Source organism: Rhinoderma darwinii (assembly GCF_050947455.1).
Source record: "Rhinoderma darwinii isolate aRhiDar2 chromosome 4 unlocalized genomic scaffold, aRhiDar2.hap1 SUPER_4_unloc_5, whole genome shotgun sequence".
Taxonomy (NCBI): Eukaryota; Metazoa; Chordata; class Amphibia; order Anura; family Rhinodermatidae; genus Rhinoderma; species Rhinoderma darwinii.
The window spans coordinates 152670-173681 of record NW_027461760.1 but is presented as its reverse complement, the minus strand read 5'-3'; the positions used below and the strand labels follow the sequence as shown (position 1 = coordinate 173681).

At 39.8% G+C, this 21012-nt stretch overlaps 2 protein-coding genes across 3 annotated transcripts in view; both read right to left on the bottom strand.

Moving 5' to 3' along the window:
• LOC142684080 (histone H3-like centromeric protein A) overlaps nt 1–21012 on the bottom strand; it is a 322916-nt gene that overhangs the window by 159846 nt on the left and 142058 nt on the right. The gene's annotated exons all lie outside the window — the stretch shown is intronic.
• On the bottom strand, nt 3831–8790 carry LOC142684084 (uncharacterized). 2 transcript variants are annotated; one of them, XR_012853983.1, is made up of 2 exons: nt 8727–8790; nt 3831–4941 (listed from the first exon to the last, which is right to left on the bottom strand). XR_012853983.1 is itself a non-coding variant. In XM_075847472.1 (2 exons), coding segments are annotated over exons 1-2 (855 nt in total). In that variant the 5' UTR covers nt 8201–8783; the 3' UTR covers nt 3831–4940. The 2 variants fall into 2 exon arrangements, 1 of the variants encoding a protein (XP_075703587.1); XM_075847472.1 differs by having other exon boundaries at nt 7347–8783.

Below are 21012 nucleotides of genomic sequence, written 5' to 3'. Positions count from 1 at the left end.
ATTGTGGCAGCTGCGACCCCTATAGTTATGCCACTGTATGGAGAAATGACTATACAAGGGATAAGATTTATTTGCTAATAGTGGTGTCAGGGATCATTACTATGTATATTGTTTGAAAAATATTATCCTCACACATATGTATATACATTTCAGTTCTTTGTGTAATATACTGACATATATAACAAGTTCTTTGTTCATGTCGGACACACCTATGGAAGACACCGCCCCCTGGAATGCAAGAAGAGTGAGTCTGAGAAACTGGTGGGGGCTTGGGCACTCCCACATCTCTGGGGAGGAGGCATGTGTCTCTTTCTGTGTTTCTTTGTTCTGAATAAAAAGTTTTCAGTCTTCCTCCTGGCTGAGAGAGGGAAGCTGTGTACCAAACATATTTGGATGGTTTACTTCTTCCAGGCATGCCTTCAGCTTTCAATTTACAGAGGTGGTTATTCGGTGTGAAATACGGACTTGACATTTGGCGCCCGAACGTGGGGCCTCACTCGAGGAAATATCAAAATCCGGACAATCGACAATCACAGGGTGAAACAGAGGACTCAAAGTTGCCCACTGAAGGAATTTGATCACCTCCGCTACACGGTAAGCGAGTTAATTTTATGAATCTTCGACTTATCTCTGTTAGTGGACAGTCTTGTGGCGATCTGTAGAACCCTTTTGTTGATTTCCTGGATTATCTCAGGCGACAGAGGTGATATTTTCCGCTGTGAGGTCAAAAAAACCTGTGAGACCTTAGTCGCGCTCGACTAACCATCGTCTGGGTAATTAGGGACTAGATAGAAAATACGCGGACACAATATAGATGTGTGATAAGTAGTGGATAGTATTATAACCTGTCCTATACGCGGGCACACGGGGTGCAATGATGCACTGATAAGACGTGTGATAAGACGTGAGACAGGTGCACGCGTGGTGCAATGCAAAACACTGATAAGTCGTGTGATAAGGCATACGCGGGGTGTATAAACTGAAAAAAAAACAAAAAACACTGATAAGTCGTGTGATAAGGCATACGCGGGGTGTATGAAAAAAAAACAAAAAAAACAACCTGTTAAGTTGTGTGATAAGTCGTGGGTAATATATATATATATATATTAACCATGTCAGAGAGTTATAGACCGAAGATTGTTATATAAATTACGTGTATAATATAGACTGTTAGAATGGATGGTTTATGGTCCATATTCAAATCATCAGTATCACCCGATCCTATTCATGATTTGGTGAAGTGAATGGAAGTTAGGAATAAGAAAGGTATTGTATGTTATAGGTATTAGAAAACACAGGACCAGCCGACGCCCGGTAATGGTGTCCGTACCTCATGTTGAGTGTGTACTCATTGTGGGTGGGAACCCCCCCCCCCTCACAGCTGCGCACTGTGTTTCCAATGGGAGAGGCTGCCCCCACCACCCACCCCTGATGTGGCCACGCCCGGCCCAACCAAATCAGTATGAAATAATCCCTTGTTAATTTTGTCATTTTTAGTGTCTTTCCTATTTTTAGGTTCCATGCTAGACGCTGTTCACTGATGAAGCAACACGTCATCATAATATAGAGATGGTGGCCGACAGATTGGATACTGTTACAGATTATGTGGTTGATGTTTTGAATATAGATAATTCCTATACAATGGTGTGATGAATGATTGCAGATACGTATGTTGTTTTGCCGGCATTGAAAGTGTTAAGATTGTGAGACTAGACGCTGTTAGAAGCTGTGAGTGTATGACCCCCCCCCCCCCGCCTCCCCCCTGTAGTATGCTGTGTTTGGGAGGAGGAGGGGGGCTGACTGGCTGCAGTCTGCAGGGCTGATGAGACAAAGGATTTCAGTATGCACTGCTGAGAGAGATATATATATCAGTGATGTCTACAAACCTAAATTAATTTCTTCTCTTTGCGCATGCGCTGTTGTTTATAAAAGTTACGATATTTATGTGTTGTGATGTGATCAGATTTCATGTGTTTTGATGTAAATTCAGATGTATTAAGCTATAGATACTGTGAGACACGGGGGGGGGGGGGGTTTGAAAATGTATGTGCCCCTACCGTTCCCTATTTTTATATACAGTTTATTGGTTTGCAGTAATTAATGTTATCAGGTATAATATTTTCACATTATAATGATTTCACACATGAGTTATGTCATTGTAAAGATAAAATGTATTTTCGTCAGGAAAAAGTCATTTTTGTTTCAGGCTGTTGTACAATACAGGGGGTTCAACTAGTGTCCGACTTTGTTATGTTGAGATGTAGTTTTGAACTCTGCTACATTACTTTCGCAGAGTCCACAAAGGGGGGAATGGTGAAGGGACTGATCAGGTACAATTTTGGTTTGTTTTGAATTAATTAATTTGGTTTCAGGAGATCTAAAAATGTGTAAGAGACCCCAATGAGTAATCCAGATTAAATGTGTATGAGAGTAACCTAAATGTTGAGGTTTTTCTGTGTAGATGGTTCCAGATCTTTCCAGAACAGTAAATATGGCACTGGGTAAGCTGTGATGTAGTCTCCATCCAATATGAGGTATTGTGTAAAAGACCATCCCCCTCCAGCAAATTTACACAGGAGGCAGAGGTGACGTCACCCACACGAGTCTTTATGGATTTAGATGGGGGAGAAGGCAAAACAAAAATTGTCTGGACATTGTTAATTTGATGTAAAGTTTTTAGGAATTTCTTTTATTTTTTATTTGTCTTTGTATTAATCAAGTATTTGCAGAACCTGATAAAAGTGAGATTCTCAAAGTGTTCTGGATTATCAGATGAGTGTGGAGAAGTGTATAACATTTGGTTTTATTTTAGAGGATGAAGACGCCACCCCTTTGAGATGTTCTATCTATATGCGACATGGGTTTCTAATGTAAATTTGTAATAAAGAGATTTTATTATACAGTATGTACAAGACAGGATACGAGGCACCAGGTAAATTACCCAGAAACCACTCTCACCTTCTTGTTCATCTCAAGGAGCGGAGCTGGAGGTGCTCGCTGAGGCTTGTAACCTGGCAAAAGGTAAGACGGCCGACATTTACACTGACTCTAGGTACGCTTTTGGCATCGCCCACAATTATGGGCCCATTGGTAGTAGGAACTTTATTGGATCATCGGGTAAGCCAATTGAGAGAGCGAGAGAAGACAGACCTGACAACAAGGGTATGTGCAGCCAGGTGTCAGTAAATTGGCTTGTCCCTGGATACAATAATGCCACCACTAGGTTTGAAGCAGCCGGCATGATGTGCATACGGCATGACATAGGTAAAACAGCAAAGGTACCTGTGAAAAGTGCAGCCCGGCCAGATTACCAGTTCCAGCGACTGCAGAACATACAACTACCCGAGGTAGAAGTGTATGACAATGTGATCGTGTGTGTTGACCTGTTCTCAGGGGGGCCTGAAGCCCGGCCTGTATCTTCCCCACTGCAGATGTTGTGTGTAAGTGACGGGGGAACAATGTTATCCCAAGTATTGACCTGATGTTTGTACAATAAGATATCAGCTGTTCTCCAGATGTTATCCCAAAGTTAGTTTGTTTAATAACTGTATTTAAGAAGTGTTGTGGGAATATTAAATACTGAGGTTAAGTTTTATGTAAAGTTCTAGACCAGCCTTAGCATTGGACTATTAGAGTCATGCGTCAGATAAAAGGTACAGAAGCGGAATATTCCCATTCGAAAACATTTTTATTTGTTTCTTTTTATTTTTGTTGTGAAAGGGAAATTTTAGAGCAGAGAATTCTGTGCAGTGCATATATGTGTGTGTATGTATATATATATATATATATATATATATATATAGCAAAAGAAAATTTGCAGCACTCCAACATGAAAAAAATGGTGGTTTATTCAATCCAAAATAACAGCAACGTTTCAATCCTACAATAGGATCTTTATCAAGCCTAGTGACACATCTATTCAGCAAGTTTTTATATGTTTGAGACTCTTTTACATAATTAGTCTCATTATAAAACAATCAAATGCAAAGTGTATGAAAACAAACATCATAAATTGTGTACGGTATCATCATAAACATAGACATGATACAGAAAATACAGAAGTGTGTATGTGACATCGTGATTAACAATACATAATAACAAAAACATTAAAAACAACTGATTACATTATAATCATTTATGCAGCAGTGGTGTAAAATATATTGGTATATCGTCACTCACCAATCAGAACTTCAGACTCAACTACTCCATTCAAGTGTGTTGCAGCACTCTGCTGCATCCCTCGTGGTAATTGAAATTTGACACATCAGTGTAATCCCCCGAGGCGGAAGTAGTTCATCACTCCGCAGCAGAGAGCATAGGTCGCATCCATATGATGTAATGCGTGTCAATGCGTTCCACTGAGCCGCCCCGTGTATCATGGCATCATGAGTTGCTAAGCAACTGCTGTAACATTATTATAGATATCATTTGACCCAGCTATGTCAGTCAAAAAGTCATGAATGTAAAAAATACAGATATATTAGTAAATGCTCCCTATAGTAAGTGATGGAGATATTAGGAATATCTAAAAGTAGCTTAATGTCGGCTTTTAAAGACGATCCACACGTGGGTTCAAAGACCTCTGTATACAACCAAGTACTCAGAACGATCTTGTTCCCAGAGTTATGGGACCACATAGACACGTCTTCACGTGTCCAGGATGTCACATTATCCTCATACGTGTAACGGACCCATATTATCACACTAGTGATATGATATATCATAAGACAAAAAAAATGCATGAGAATCCCTCTCAATTTTAATATCTCTCTATCACTTTGAAACCTAATAGGAGACTAGAAACAATTCAAATAATAAATATATTTTATTGATGCAATAAGACTTGATGCATTGAACATAGCCCCGTCAAATATCACAGTACAACACCATTGAAAAATAATTAAAGAAGTTCCGAAGTTCTGTTGGGAGTGGTATTCCAATCTAAAAAAAATACAAAACATAATTGTTTTTAGTATTTATAAGACATTGACAGTAAATATGAGATATAGATATTGATATTAATGTGTCAACAATCATCTTACTGAAGAGAACATCAAGAGAACACAAAGGGGCGGAGCTCATAAGGCAATTCTATCTACAACAAATTCTACATTAAGACCACAAGGTTTTAAGGTGTTCAGTAAAAATATCCATCTTAATTCTTTTTTGTGTAAAACCAGATGGCGATCACCGCCAAACTGTAATGGAGGAACATGGTCCAGAATCATAAATGTTAGATCCCTTTCATTGTGACCATGTTCCGAAAAATGTTTAGCCACAGGTAAATCAAGTTTCTTTTTACGTATAGAGAAACGGTGATTGTTTAGACGAGTTTTAAAGGAACAGGTGGTTTCACCCACATATAGGAGGCCACAAGGACACCATAGCACATATATGACCCACTCTGAATCACAGGTGAAATTGTGTTTAATTTTAAACTGTTGTCCAGTCAACGGATGTCTAAAAAATTCCCCTTTGCACATCAAAGCACAATTGACACATCTGTAACATGGAATATTGCCAGGTTTTAGTGGTTTAAAAATAGGTTGTATCGTTTTCTTATGATCTGGCATTCTGGTTTTCACCAGTCTATCTCGAAGATTTTGTGGGCGTCTATAAGACATAAGTGGATTATTATTCAATACATCAATGTGTCCAAAACTATTGCTGATAATTGGCCAATGTCTATTCATAATTTTGGAAATGTCTCCACTCCTATCATTATAAGTAGAGATAAATGGAATACGTTTCCGTTTTCCATGCGTTGACGGTTTTTTAGACTGCAATAAACTGTCCCTCGCTACATTATCAATCTTTTTTCTATGTGTCCACAGCAATGTTTTGGGGTAACCTCTTTGTAAAAAGTTGCTAACCATAGTGTCTAAAGATATATCAAGATCCTCCTGTCTGTCGGTATTACGTTTGGCCCTAATCATTTGGCTATACGGCAAAGACCTTACCATATTTCTCGGATGGCAACTATCAAATCGTAGCAGAGTGTTCCTATCGGTCTCTTTCGTGTACATTTTAGTTCTGATTATATTGTTCACAATAGATACAGTAACATCCAAGAATTGGATATTATCCATAGAATGTTTCATCGTAAATTGAATCTCATCATCTATTGAATTAAGAAACCTGTGAAAATCCATTAATGTAGTAACAGTGTCAGTCCAAATGAGGAAGATGTCATCTATGTAACGCCACCACTTCAAAACATGTGAGAAGTGGTGGGATACATAGACCGACACCTCCTCAATGTTGTCCATGAAAATGTTGGCGTACGTGGGAGCCATGTTAGACCCCATGGCCGTTCCTTTCACCTGTATATAATAACTCTCTTTAAATATGAAATAGTTAGATGTCAAAATAAGTTCCACTAATGAAATAATAAACTCACAAGTAGCATTGTCATAGTCAGAAGTCAATAATTTACGTCGTACAGCATCAAGACCCTTGTTGTGATCAATCGAGGTATAAAGAGATGTGACATCAAAGGAGACCAAAATGGACCCCTCTGGTAGTTTTATAGATTTTAATTTTTGTAGAAAATCAGTGGTGTCTCTAATATAAGATTTGGAGTTAATAGCAAAATTTCTCAGCACTTTGTCCACAAAGATAGAGATGTTACTTGTTAATGAACCCCTGCCAGATACAATAGGGCGACCTGGTGGGTTCATTAAATCTTTGTGGATTTTTGGTAATATATATAAGCAAGGAGTGACAGGAAATTCAACAGTGAGAAATTTATGTAGCATTTGATCAATTACATCTTCATCTAGAGCTATTTTAATAAGTGAAGTAATTCTTTTTGAAATATCATGTCTAGGATCATTTTTTAGTACTCTATATACATTGGTATCTGCTAGTTGTCTATAGCATTCTCTCAAGTACATATCTGAATCCATAACCACGATTGCTCCACCCTTATCAGCAGGTTTTATAGTGAGATCATGGTTATGGATCAACTCATCTAATGCCACCATATCCAGAGTAGTCATATTAGGCTGTTTAAAGCTCAATTCACTCGTTTGAGACCTAAGTAAAGCAATATCTTTCTGTACTAGTTCTCTAAAGGTTTCTATCGCATGTGATGTTATAGGAGGTTGGAACACACTCTTATTAAATAACCCCAGTTTTTTAAGTGATAGTATCGGAAGGGTATCCTGTATTACTGGATTAACCGGTTGTGTTTCAAACCAAACCTTCAATTTAACAGCTCTAACAAAACTGTAAATATCCAACTCTAATTGAAACCAATCAATATGCTGATTAGGGCAAAATGACAACCCTTTTGATAATAATTGTAATTGTGTATGAGACAATTGATGTTGAGAGATATTTACCACTGTGGTTTGGGCAGAGTCCTCTTGGTGCTGTCCTGCACCGGTTTCTGCCCTTTCTGATGAGTAGATTTTTGAAAACGGGTTCTTCCTTCCTCTGCTTCTCCTACGACCTGCTCGTCTGGTTTTCTTCTTTTTGATTTGTCCAGTGGACTGGAATCTAAAAAATCTTCATTATTACTTGGAGGATATTTCTTAGTATGGAATTGATTACGGGAATCGCTTTTATTGAAAGCCGGTTCATTGCTTCTTTTGTTGTCACGTCTGAAGGCTCCATCAGCATAATTGAGAGAATTGTCCCATGTGTAAACACGTCCCATGGAATAATCTGTTTGATCACGGAACCATTTCTTCTTTTTGGTTTCTTCTATATCCATCCTCACTTTATTGAGCGTCATACGTAATTTCTCCATGTGTATATTAAAATCATCAGTTTGCACCAACGATTTAAGTGTGTTCTCCAAATCTTGTGCTTTCACCCTTAAAGATCTCAGATCTCTCTGCAAAAAATCCATATTAAGTAATATAGTTTCCAAGGCATATTTGCTAGCGAGTTGCTCATTTTTATTCCTGAACTCTTCGTGTTGCATATGCATCGTTGGTTTAAGTAAAATTCTCATCCCCCGTGGGATCATGTTGTTTCTATAGTATTGTCCCAATGTGAGTAGATGTAATTCAACATTAATCAGACGTCGTGACTCAAATTCCAGATTTCTCTTGATGTCAGTAATAGAAGGAACACTTAAAAATGACACATCACCCTCCGCTCCACTCAGGATTCTTTCAATGTCCTCTTCAGTAAAAACAGCAGCAGTATTGGATGAAACATTCCCAGCAGGTATATTGACCTGCTCCATGTTAAACGAGTAAATGATGGTTGAAAAAACGTGGTGCAAGCTAATGGAATCCAAATATAGCACACAAGAAGACAGCAGCACTCACATAGGAATAATCGACCAGGTGCCAGGCAAAAACGTCCCGATCCTCGGACGTATAATAATGTATAGCAAAAGAAAATTTGCAGCACTCCAACATGAAAAAAATGGTGGTTTATTCAATCCAAAATAACAGCAACGTTTCAATCCTACAATAGGATCTTTATCAAGCCTAGTGACACATCTATTCAGCAAGTTTTTATATGTTTGAGACTCTTTTACATAATTAGTCTCATTATAAAACAATCAAATGCAAAGTGTATGAAAACAAACATCATAAATTGTGTACGGTATCATCATAAACATAGACATGATACAGAAAATACAGAAGTGTGTATGTGACATCGTGATTAACAATACATAATAACAAAAACATTAAAAACAACTGATTACATTATAATCATTTATGCAGCAGTGGTGTAAAATATATTGGTATATCGTCACTCACCAATCAGAACTTCAGACTCAACTACTCCATTCAAGTGTGTTGCAGCACTCTGCTGCATCCCTCGTAGTAATTGAAATTTGACACATCAGTGTAATCCCCCGAGGCGGAAGTAGTTCATCACTCCGCAGCAGAGAGCATAGGTCGCATCCATATGATGTAATGCGTGTCAATGCGTTCCACTGAGCCGCCCCGTGTATCATGGCATCATGAGTTGCTAAGCAACTGCTGTAACATTATTATAGATATCATTTGACCCAGCTATGTCAGTCAAAAAGTCATGAATGTAAAAAATACAGATATATTAGTAAATGCTCCCTATAGTAAGTGATGGAGATATTAGGAATATCTAAAAGTAGCTTAATGTCGGCTTTTAAAGACGATCCACACGTGGGTTCAAAGACCTCTGTATACAACCAAGTACTCAGAACGATCTTGTTCCCAGAGTTATGGGACCACATAGACACGTCTTCACGTGTCCAGGATGTCACATTATCCTCATACGTGTAACGGACCCATATTATCACACTAGTGATATGATATATCATAAGACAAAAAAAATGCATGAGAATCCCTCTCAATTTTAATATCTCTCTATCACTTTGAAACCTAATAGGAGACTAGAAACAATTCAAATAATAAATATATTTTATTGATGCAATAAGACTTGGTGCATTGAACATAGCCCCGTCAAATATCACAGTACAACACCATTGAAAAATAATTAAAGAAGTTCCGAAGTTCTGTTGGGAGTGGTATTCCAATCTAAAAAAAATACAAAACATAATTGTTTTTAGTATTTATAAGACATTGACAGTAAATATGAGATATAGATATTGATATTAATGTGTCAACAATCATCTTACTGAAGAGAACATCAAGAGAACACAAAGGGGCGGAGCTCATAAGGCAATTCTATCTACAACAAATTCTACATTAAGACCACAAGGTTTTAAGGTGTTCAGTAAAAATATCCATCTTAATTCTTTTTTGTGTAAAACCAGATGGCGATCACCGCCAAACTGTAATGGAGGAACATGGTCCAGAATCATAAATGTTAGATCCCTTTCATTGTGACCATGTTCCGAAAAATGTTTAGCCACAGGTAAATCAAGTTTCTTTTTACGTATAGAGAAACGGTGATTGTTTAGACGAGTTTTAAAGGAACAGGTGGTTTCACCCACATATAGGAGGCCACAAGGACACCATAGCACATATATGACCCACTCTGAATCACAGGTGAAATTGTGTTTAATTTTAAACTGTTGTCCAGTCAACGGATGTCTAAAAAATTCCCCTTTGCACATCAAAGCACAATTGACACATCTGTAACATGGAATATTGCCAGGTTTTAGTGGTTTAAAAATAGGTTGTATCGTTTTCTTATGATCTGGCATTCTGGTTTTCACCAGTCTATCTCGAAGATTTTGTGGGCGTCTATAAGACATAAGTGGATTATTATTCAATACATCAATGTGTCCAAAACTATTGCTGATAATTGGCCAATGTCTATTCATAATTTTGGAAATGTCTCCACTCCTATCATTATAAGTAGAGATAAATGGAATACGTTTCCGTTTTCCATGCGTTGACGGTTTTTTAGACTGCAATAAACTGTCCCTCGCTACATTATCAATCTTTTTTCTATGTGTCCACAGCAATGTTTTGGGGTAACCTCTTTGTAAAAAGTTGCTAACCATAGTGTCTAAAGATATATCAAGATCCTCCTGTCTGTCGGTATTACGTTTGGCCCTAATCATTTGGCTATACGGCAAAGACCTTACCATATTTCTCGGATGGCAACTATCAAATCGTAGCAGAGTGTTCCTATCGGTCTCTTTCGTGTACATTTTAGTTCTGATTATATTGTTCACAATAGATACAGTAACATCCAAGAATTGGATATTATCCATAGAATGTTTCATCGTAAATTGAATCTCATCATCTATTGAATTAAGAAACCTGTGAAAATCCATTAATGTAGTAACAGTGTCAGTCCAAATGAGGAAGATGTCATCTATGTAACGCCACCACTTCAAAACATGTGAGAAGTGGTGGGATACATAGACCGACACCTCCTCAATGTTGTCCATGAAAATGTTGGCGTACGTGGGAGCCATGTTAGACCCCATGGCCGTTCCTTTCACCTGTATATAATAACTCTCTTTAAATATGAAATAGTTAGATGTCAAAATAAGTTCCACTAATGAAATAATAAACTCACAAGTAGCATTGTCATAGTCAGAAGTCAATAATTTACGTCGTACAGCATCAAGACCCTTGTTGTGATCAATCGAGGTATAAAGAGATGTGACATCAAAGGAGACCAAAATGGACCCCTCTGGTAGTTTTATAGATTTTAATTTTTGTAGAAAATCAGTGGTGTCTCTAATATAAGATTTGGAGTTAATAGCAAAATTTCTCAGCACTTTGTCCACAAAGATAGAGATGTTACTTGTTAATGAACCCCTGCCAGATACAATAGGGCGACCTGGTGGGTTCATTAAATCTTTGTGGATTTTTGGTAATATATATAAGCAAGGAGTGACAGGAAATTCAACAGTGAGAAATTTATGTAGCATTTGATCAATTACATCTTCATCTAGAGCTATTTTAATAAGTGAAGTAATTCTTTTTGAAATATCATGTCTAGGATCATTTTTTAGTACTCTATATACATTGGTATCTGCTAGTTGTCTATAGCATTCTCTCAAGAACATATCTGAATCCATAACCACGATTGCTCCACCCTTATCAGCAGGTTTTATAGTGAGATCATGGTTATGGATCAACTCATCTAATGCCACCATATCCAGAGTAGTCATATCCAGAGTTTTCATGGACAACATTGAGGAGGTGTCGGTCTATGTATCCCACCACTTCTCACATGTTTTGAAGTGGTGGCGTTACATAGATGACATCTTCCTCATTTGGACTGACACTGTTACTACATTAATGGATTTTCACAGGTTTCTTAATTCAATAGATGATGAGATTCAATTTACGATGAAACATTCTATGGATAATATCCAATTCTTGGATGTTACTGTATCTATTGTGAACAATATAATCAGAACTAAAATGTACACGAAAGAGACCGATAGGAACACTCTGCTACGATTTGATAGTTGCCATCCGAGAAATATGGTAAGGTCTTTGCCGTATAGCCAAATGATTAGGGCCAAACGTAATACCGACAGACAGGAGGATCTTGATATATCTTTAGACACTATGGTTAGCAACTTTTTACAAAGAGGTTACCCCAAAACATTGCTGTGGACACATAGAAAAAAGATTGATAATGTAGCGAGGGACAGTTTATTGCAGTCTAAAAAACCGTCAACGCATGGAAAACGGAAACGTATTCCATTTATCTCTACTTATAATGATAGGAGTGGAGACATTTCCAAAATTATGAATAGACATTGGCCAATTATCAGCAATAGTTTTGGACACATTGATGTATTGAATAATAATCCACTTATGTCTTATAGACGCCCACAAAATCTTCGAGATAGACTGGTGAAAACCAGAATGCCAGATCATAAGAAAACGATACAACCTATTTTTAAACCACTAAAACCTGGCAATATTCCATGTTACAGATGTGTCAATTGTGCTTTGATGTGCAAAGGGGAATTTTTTAGACATCCGTTGACTGGACAACAGTTTAAAATTAAACACAATTTCACCTGTGATTCAGAGTGGGTCATATATGTGCTATGGTGTCCTTGTGGCCTCCTATATGTGGGTGAAACCACCTGTTCCTTTAAAACTCGTCTAAACAATCACCGTTTCTCTATACGTAAAAAGAAACTTGATTTACCTGTGGCTAAACATTTTTCGGAACATGGTCACAATGAAAGGGATCTAACATTTATGATTCTGGACCATGTTCCTCCATTACAGTTTGGCGGTGATCGCCATCTGGTTTTACACAAAAAAGAATTAAGATGGATATTTTTACTGAACACCTTAAAACCTTGTGGTCTTAATGTAGAATTTGTTGTAGATAGAATTGCCTTATGAGCTCCGCCCCTTTGTGTTCTCTTGATGTTCTCTTCAGTAAGATGATTGTTGACACATTAATATCAATATCTATATCTCATATTTACTGTCAATGTCTTATAAATACTAAAAACAATTATGTTTTGTATTTTTTTTAGATTGGAATACCACTCCCAACAGAACTTCGGAACTTCTTTAATTATTTTTCAATGGTGTTGTACTGTGATATTTGACGGGGCTATGTTCAATGCATCAAGTCTTATTGCATCAATAAAATATATTTATTATTTGAATTGTTTCTAGTCTCCTATTAGGTTTCAAAGTGATAGAGAGATATTAAAATTGAGAGGGATTCTCATGCATTTTTTTTGTCTTATGATATATCATATCACTAGTGTGATAATATGGGTCCGTTACACGTATGAGGATAATGTGACATCCTGGACACGTGAAGACGTGTCTATGTGGTCCCATAACTCTGGGAACAAGATCGTTCTGAGTACTTGGTTGTATACAGAGGTCTTTGAACCCACGTGTGGATCGTCTTTAAAAGCCGACATTAAGCTACTTTTAGATATTCCTAATATCTCCATCACTTACTATAGGGAGCATTTACTAATATATCTGTATTTTTTACATTCATGACTTTTTGACTGACATAGCTGGGTCAAATGATATCTATAATAATGTTACAGCAGTTGCTTAGCAACTCATGATGCCATGATACACGGGGCGGCTCAGTGGAACGCATTGACACGCATTACATCATATGGATGCGACCTATGCTCTCTGCTGCGGAGTGATGAACTACTTCCGCCTCGGGGGATTACACTGATGTGTCAAATTTCAATTACCACGAGGGATGCAGCAGAGTGCTGCAACACACTTGAATGGAGTAGTTGAGTCTGAAGTTCTGATTGGTGAGTGACGATATACCAATATATTTTACACCACTGCTGCATAAATGATTATAATGTAATCAGTTGTTTTTAATGTTTTTGTTATTATGTATTGTTAATCACGATGTCACATACACACTTCTGTATTTTCTGTATCATGTCTATGTTTATGATGATACCGTACACAATTTATGATGTTTGTTTTCATACACTTTGCATTTGATTGTTTTATAATGAGACTAATTATGTAAAAGAGTCTCAAACATATAAAAACTTGCTGAATAGATGTGTCACTAGGCTTGATAAAGATCCTATTGTAGGATTGAAACGTTGCTGTTATTTTGGATTGAATAAACCACCATTTTTTTCATGTTGGAGTGCTGCAAATTTTCTTTTGCTATACATTATTATACGTCCGAGGATCGGGACGTTTTTGCCTGGCACCTGGTCGATTATTCCTATGTGAGTGCTGCTGTCTTCTTGTGTGCTATATATATATATATATATATAAAGGAAAGAGAAATCAGTTTGTAGGTATCAGTTTTAGTTACTGACCAGTGTGAACGTTTAACATAAATCTGTCATTGTTTATGTTTTTCTTCAAGTTAATTATCTGATTAAGATCTATTACTGATTAGGCTATGAAAAGCTTGTTCTCCACACGAAGAGTCCAACTGGGAGCGAAAGGCGTGAGAACCAGATTCTAACAGAATGTGGACGGATAAGGGAATGTGAACCGGTAACACCCAAGGCACTCTTGATGGCTTTTGCATTGATGGTGTATGACCTCACATATGCCCTAAGACTGCAAGGATCGATTTGGTAAGATCTAATTGGTATGTCCCAGGTTTTACAGCTGTTGCTGCTAAATTCTGTTAGAGCTGTTTGATTTGCCTACAGAACAGTCCTGGCAGACCGGTGCCAACCTTATCATACCCGCCTCCCACAAAGAGAACCGACCTTGAGAGGCCTTCCCAGGTAGAACGAACCAGATTAGAGTAAGAAAAAATTGGTTTGAGACACTTGTCAAATAAACATGTGGAATCTGTGTATGTTTCTGTGAGGTGGAGATGTTCTAGGCAATCAGCTGAGATCAAGGTACAAATCCTGCTGAAAGAGTATCACCAAGTGCAAATGAAGTACCCAATAATTACACATCTTCTAGGTGCCATGTCCATTGTAACAGAGAAGTTTTTTTTTTTTCCTTATATAAAGGTGTTTGATGTCGTTTAAGGGCCTGACATTATTGTATGTACTTAGAACAACGTTTATAGTGTATGCGGATGATGTTATCACCAGATTAGTATTTATTTTAACAATTGACAAGAGTTGGGGGTCCCCAGCAAGTGCCAGTAAATATGAACTAAGAGACTTTTAATATGATGAACTCCATCACTGAGATGCGGCAGGCGCAGCCTGAGCCACTACAACGCGTTTATCATGAACAGACGGCAGTGTCACAATTCTAAGCGGCCGCCTAGACAAGTAACTTGCCAGAGAAAGAGTACAGATGCGGAGGGTTCGTGATAGTCACAATACAACTCCACTAATCCGCCTACGTGGGATCTCACCCCAGGCTCATAGCATGAGGTGCTATGTACAGCCTGATGACGTAAACTAAAGGAGACGGTGTCGGACAGATGAGAAGGACCAAACCAAGTCCTGATGACATCAGCAAAGATCAAAGTAAAGACCAAAGACCTGAGTGAATCCGTCAGCAGGATCAAGTATTTTGATAAGTAAAAGTGACTAGGAGGGGGTAATAATAACTCCCCCACTGGACACCAATGTAGTCTGACTCCACAATTGTGTGGGTTACCCTGAGGGTGACAGTCAGTGAATAGCAGAAGACAGGAGAAGAAGAAGACGATGGTGTACAGGACTGGCAATGAACTGATGGGACCCGAAACCTGAGGGTGATAGCATTATGATTATTAGTTGAGGCCCTATTGTTCATAATGTCTGAGGTTTATAATTATAATGTGTGTAAATATGCCACGGTGCTGCAAATTACAATCTGAGGAGTTTTATGTGGAGGTGTGAGGTGAAGATCACTGTGCTGCCCATGTCCTGTCATATCTGCAGGGGTAAAGTCCCATTAGGACAGTAAGTGACAGTGCGACAATTATTACTGTTAATAAAAATGTAGACCGGATTAATTATATATATATATATATATATATATATATATATATATATATATATATATACAACCAGCAGCGGTTTGTAGATTATATCAAGACAACCATCCTGTATCCAGAGGAGAATAGGGAAAGTTAGGACCACTCCGACACCTTGGAAGTCCAGGTACAAAGGGGGGTTACTCATCAGGAGTAGCTCGTCTCAAGCTGGTGAAGAAATCCAAAACCCCTACCCGCCTGGTTCGAGTGGTCAGTGATAGGTTGCTAGGCAAGACTCAGGGATAGAGTAATAATATTTTTAGGGGGGACTGTCAGGGATCATTACTATGTATATTGTTTGAAAAATATTATCCTCACACATATGTATATACATTTCAGTTCTTTGTGTAATATACTGACATATATAACAAGTTCTTTGTTCATGTCGGACACACCTATGGAAGACACCGCCCCCTGGAATGCAAGAAGAGTGAGTCTGAGAAACTGGTGGGGGCTTGGGCACTCCCACATCTCTGGGGAGGAGGCATGTGTCTCTTTCTGTGTTTCTTTGTTCTGAATAAACATTTTCAGTCTTCCTCCTGGCTGAGAGAGGGAAGCTGTGTACCAAACATATTTGGATGGTTTACTTCTTCCAGGCATGCCTTCAGCTTTCAATTTACAGAGGTGGTTATTCGGTGTGAAATACGGACTTGACATTGGACTGCCCCTTTAAGGGGATTAGTGACTGCTATACTGTATAAAAGGGGCGTCTGTTATTCAGGGACTTTGCTGGTCACCCAGAAAGGGGCGTGTGAAACGTTTTCAGCTAAAAAGAGAGCCTTGGTGGACTATTCCTTTAAACAGGCTCTGTCACCACATTATAAGTGGTCTATCTTGTACATGATGTGATCGGCGCTGTAATGTAGATTGCAGCAGTTTTTTATTTAGAAAAACAATCATTTTTGACGGAGTTCTGACCTATTTTAGCTTTATGCTAATGAGTTTCTCAATTGACAACTGGGTGTGTTTTACTATATGACCAAGTGGGCGTTGTGGAGAGAAGTGTATGACGCTGACCAATCAGTGACCAATCAGCGTCATACACTTCTCTCTTTTTTTTTTCTTTATCAAAGGTTTTTATTTTTGAGAATATACACAACATAACAGCATATACATGGTTTCATACATTTGCAAAATTCACACACAGTGCAATATAACCACTTCAATATCACCTAACATATGCAAAGACATAGAACAGTAGAAGGAGGCAACCTCCTAGTCAGTAAGCAAAAACGAAATAAAAATGCAGTGAAAATAACAATATCATAAGTGCAGCAAAGATAGTGCATTATTTAGGGAAACCAGTCCCCACAGGTGGATGACAATTATCGCATAAAAGTGCACATTATACGACAGACTAACACAGACACAAGACAACAAAGGGAAACACATACGGACATAGCACGCAAAAGGTAGACTTGATATAGGTATTCAAAAAAGGCCATCCAGGCCATCCAGCCAGAGAGGTAAATCATCACCACCCCAGAATCCAGACCACACTGCCCAGGTGCGGACAAAGAGCTCAGCTTTACCCTGATCAGCAGACATCAACTCCTCCATCCTCATAATTCCGTTCACCTCTGTCGCCCATTCCTTCAGGGAAGGCACAGTGCTAGATTTCCAATGACGAGGAATCACTGCTCTTGCCGAAAGACACTCTTTTTGAGGTGTGAGAGTGATCCCGGAACCATGGAAAGTAAACCAATGGAGGCCGAGGTCTGAACCTCAGTATGACAAAGTTTATTACCGAGATCAAAAATCTTTCCCCAAAAGGGACGAAGTTTGGGACAATCCCACCAAATGTGCAGCATGGTTCCAGGAGCCTCCCCACACCTCCAGCACTCATCAGGTACATCAGGGAATATCCCATGCAGCAAAGAAGGACAGCGATACCAGCTAGTGAGAATCTTATAATTTTTTTCCTGAGCAAAGCACGAGGTCGGTAGCTTATGCGCCAGGAAGAAAGATGTGCCCCACTCCTCAGCAGAGTGTCTAGTCCCCAATTCCTCATCCCATGCGGTAGTGAATGTCAGCTGAGAGTAATCGTATTTAGGTAGAAGGATCCTGTGTAAAAAGGACAGCACATGAGAGGGGGCAGTGGTCAACAACAAGTAGTGCTCCAGAGGAGTCTTATCCTGCAGCAAAGCACAACGGTCGCCCATTGAAAAAAGATAGGAGCACAACTGAAAATAGGACCACCAAACCGGACGTCCCCCCGGGCAGGCCCCAGAGACCTCAGACTGTGACAATATTGTACCCTCAGGTGTAAGAGTCTTAGCCAAGAAACCACCGTCCTGTCTCTCCCAACAGAGGAATGTGTCCACACCCACCGCCGGAGGGAAGGAAGGATCATCAAACAGAGGAGTTAGAGGACCTGGACGGTGAACAATGTCCATCGTAGCAATGATCCGCTCCCAGACTACAAGAAACTGACGTGTGAGGGAAGGCAGAGAAGATGTAGGCCGCTGAGAAGCAGACAACCAAGGCAGAGACGACAGTGCAATGGGAGACATAGCCTTCTCAATGCGCACCCATTGCTTACCCGCACCTGAGCGGAACCAGTCTACCAATCGCATCAGTAACGCAGCTTGGTGGTAGCGTTTAAAATCCGGCAATCCTGCCCCCGCCCTCCATTTTCGGTCGACTAAGGACAGTAAAATGAACACAAGGCTTAGAGGAGCCCCAAACAAATTTAGTTATGGCCCTATGCAATATTTGGAAGAAGCTCGTTGGAATTATGATAGGGACGGTTTGGAATATGTAAAGGAATTTGGGTAGGATGTCCATTTTTACCGCGTTAATGCGCCCAAACCACGATATGCGACTCCCACCATACGCCATTAAATCCTTCAAGGTGCGCTGCAGGATGGGTGTGTAATTTAGAGCGAACAAATCCGACTGGTGTATGGGAATTTGCACCCCCAGATATTTTAGAGATTTAGATTGCCATTTGAATGGGAAAACTCAAGCGAGATGGGTGGCTAAGGCAGTATCGAGAGATATATTCAATGCCTCCGATTTGGAATAATTGACTTTGAAATTGCTCACATGGCCAAACCGCTCAAATTCCCCGGTCAAAGATAGCAAGGAAACCATGGGAGTCGTAATGTATACCAGGAGATCATCGGCATACAATGCTAATTTGTGATGTTTTGCGCCAACACAGACACCATTAACATTAGGGTTGTTCCGCAGTGCCACGGCCAGGTGTTCCATGACCAAAACATAGAGTAAAGGTGAGAGTGGGCACCCCTGCCTCGTGCCATTAGAAATAGACAAAGATTCAGATAACAGACCATTAACTCGAACCCGTGCCGTCGGCCCATGATATAATGCCATAATCCTATCCACCATAATGGCGCCTAGGCCAACCTGTGTCAGGGCACTGCGGAGAAACACCCAATGTACCCTGTCAAATGCTTTTTCTGCATCGACCGAGAGTAAACACATCGGTATCTTATGGGATTGGCAGTATGATGTTAAAAGTAGGGTCTTGTTAGTGTTGTCCCGTGCTTCTCTACCACGCACAAACCCCACCTGGTCATCTGTGACCAAATCGTGTAAGAGAGGCGGGAGTCGAGAGGCCAGCAACTTCGCAAAAATTTTAACGTCAACATTTATCAATGATATTGGTCGGAAGTTTGCGCACGCCGTCGGATCTTTGCCCGGTTTTGGTAAAAGGGTAATATGAGCCTCAAGGGATTGGGGTGCAAAGGGACATGAGGAAGACACTGAATTAAAAACTTTCGTCAAGAACGGAGCCAATTGATCCTTAATTGTCTTGTAGAATTTATTATTAAACCCATCGGGTCCTGGACTTTTGCCCAAGGGGGAATCTCCAATAGCGCGCTCCACCTCCGTTTCCAGAAAATCGTCCTCAAGTCCCAAAGCCTCCCCGTCCCCCAGGGACGGTAGCGCAGTGTCGTGCACATAACGGTCTATTTTATCACGCAACGCATCCGCCTGCATATCCTGAAAATGGCCTTTAAGATTGTATAATGCCGAGTAATACTGTCTGAAGCAATCAGTGATGCCCACCGGATCATGAACCTCACCGCCCGAAGGAGAAGTAATTTTAGGGATATATGACGCCTGGGTGCGAGGATGTAGTATCCGTGCCAGAGACCTGCCACGTTTATCTGCAAATTCGTACGAGTGTTTTCGCATACGGTCCCTGAATCGAGCGTGTGACTGGTCTATCAAAGACCGCAAGGATTCTCTCGCTGCAGTAAGTTCCGCCAATATCTGTGAGGAAAGCACTCGCTTATGACGGGATTCAAGGTCCCGTATCTGAGCAAGGAGCCGCGTAATGGCCACCCCTTTTTCCCGCTTCAAACGAGCCCCATGCTGGATCAGGACTCCCCTGACTACACACTTTAGCGCCTCCCACTGTAACGGTAATGGGGTGGTGTCACGTGTATGTACCTCAAAAAAACCGTTTAGCGAGTCCTTAAGAGCTGACACACACACTGAGTCACCCAATAGATTATCGTTAAGTTTCCAGGATTGGAAATTGGGTACTGAACTAGGAAACGTAAGTGTCAGAAATACAGGGGAATGATCAAACCAAACCATAGGGCCCACCTCAGAAATAGGATGCCAGGTAAGCAAATGGTGGCTAATAAGAAAGGCGTCCAATCTACTATACATATTGTGTAGCGGGGAGAAGTAAGTGTATTTTGTTGCCTGAGGATGCAGGATCCTCCACACGTCAATCAATTGCATGGAATGCATCACAGTTTTCAAGGCTCCCAAGTGGGACTTCGGAACCGCTGACATCGAACGTCAGGTTAAAATCACCGCCCACAATCAAAACTCCCTCCGTGAACTCCTCCAATTTCCGCAAATACCTGCAGCACACTCACGCCTGATCCTGATTGGGGAGGTACAAATTAGCTAAGGTGAACAGCTTATTCCGAATGGACAGTTTAAGAAACACATAACGACCACCCGGGTCAACCAGAACGTCTACCAGTTTATGAGAGAGTGACTTGTGGATACAAATACTAGCACCCTTGGACTTGGATTCCGGGTTGGTACTGTGGAACCAGACTGGATAATAAAGATTTGTAAACTGTGGAGTGTGGCCCACCTGAAAATGAGTCTCCTGTAAAAACAGGATATTCACACGTTCTTTGTGCATGTTGTACAATATCTGCGAACGCTTTTCGGGGACATTAAGCCCTCTAGCATTAAAGGTAC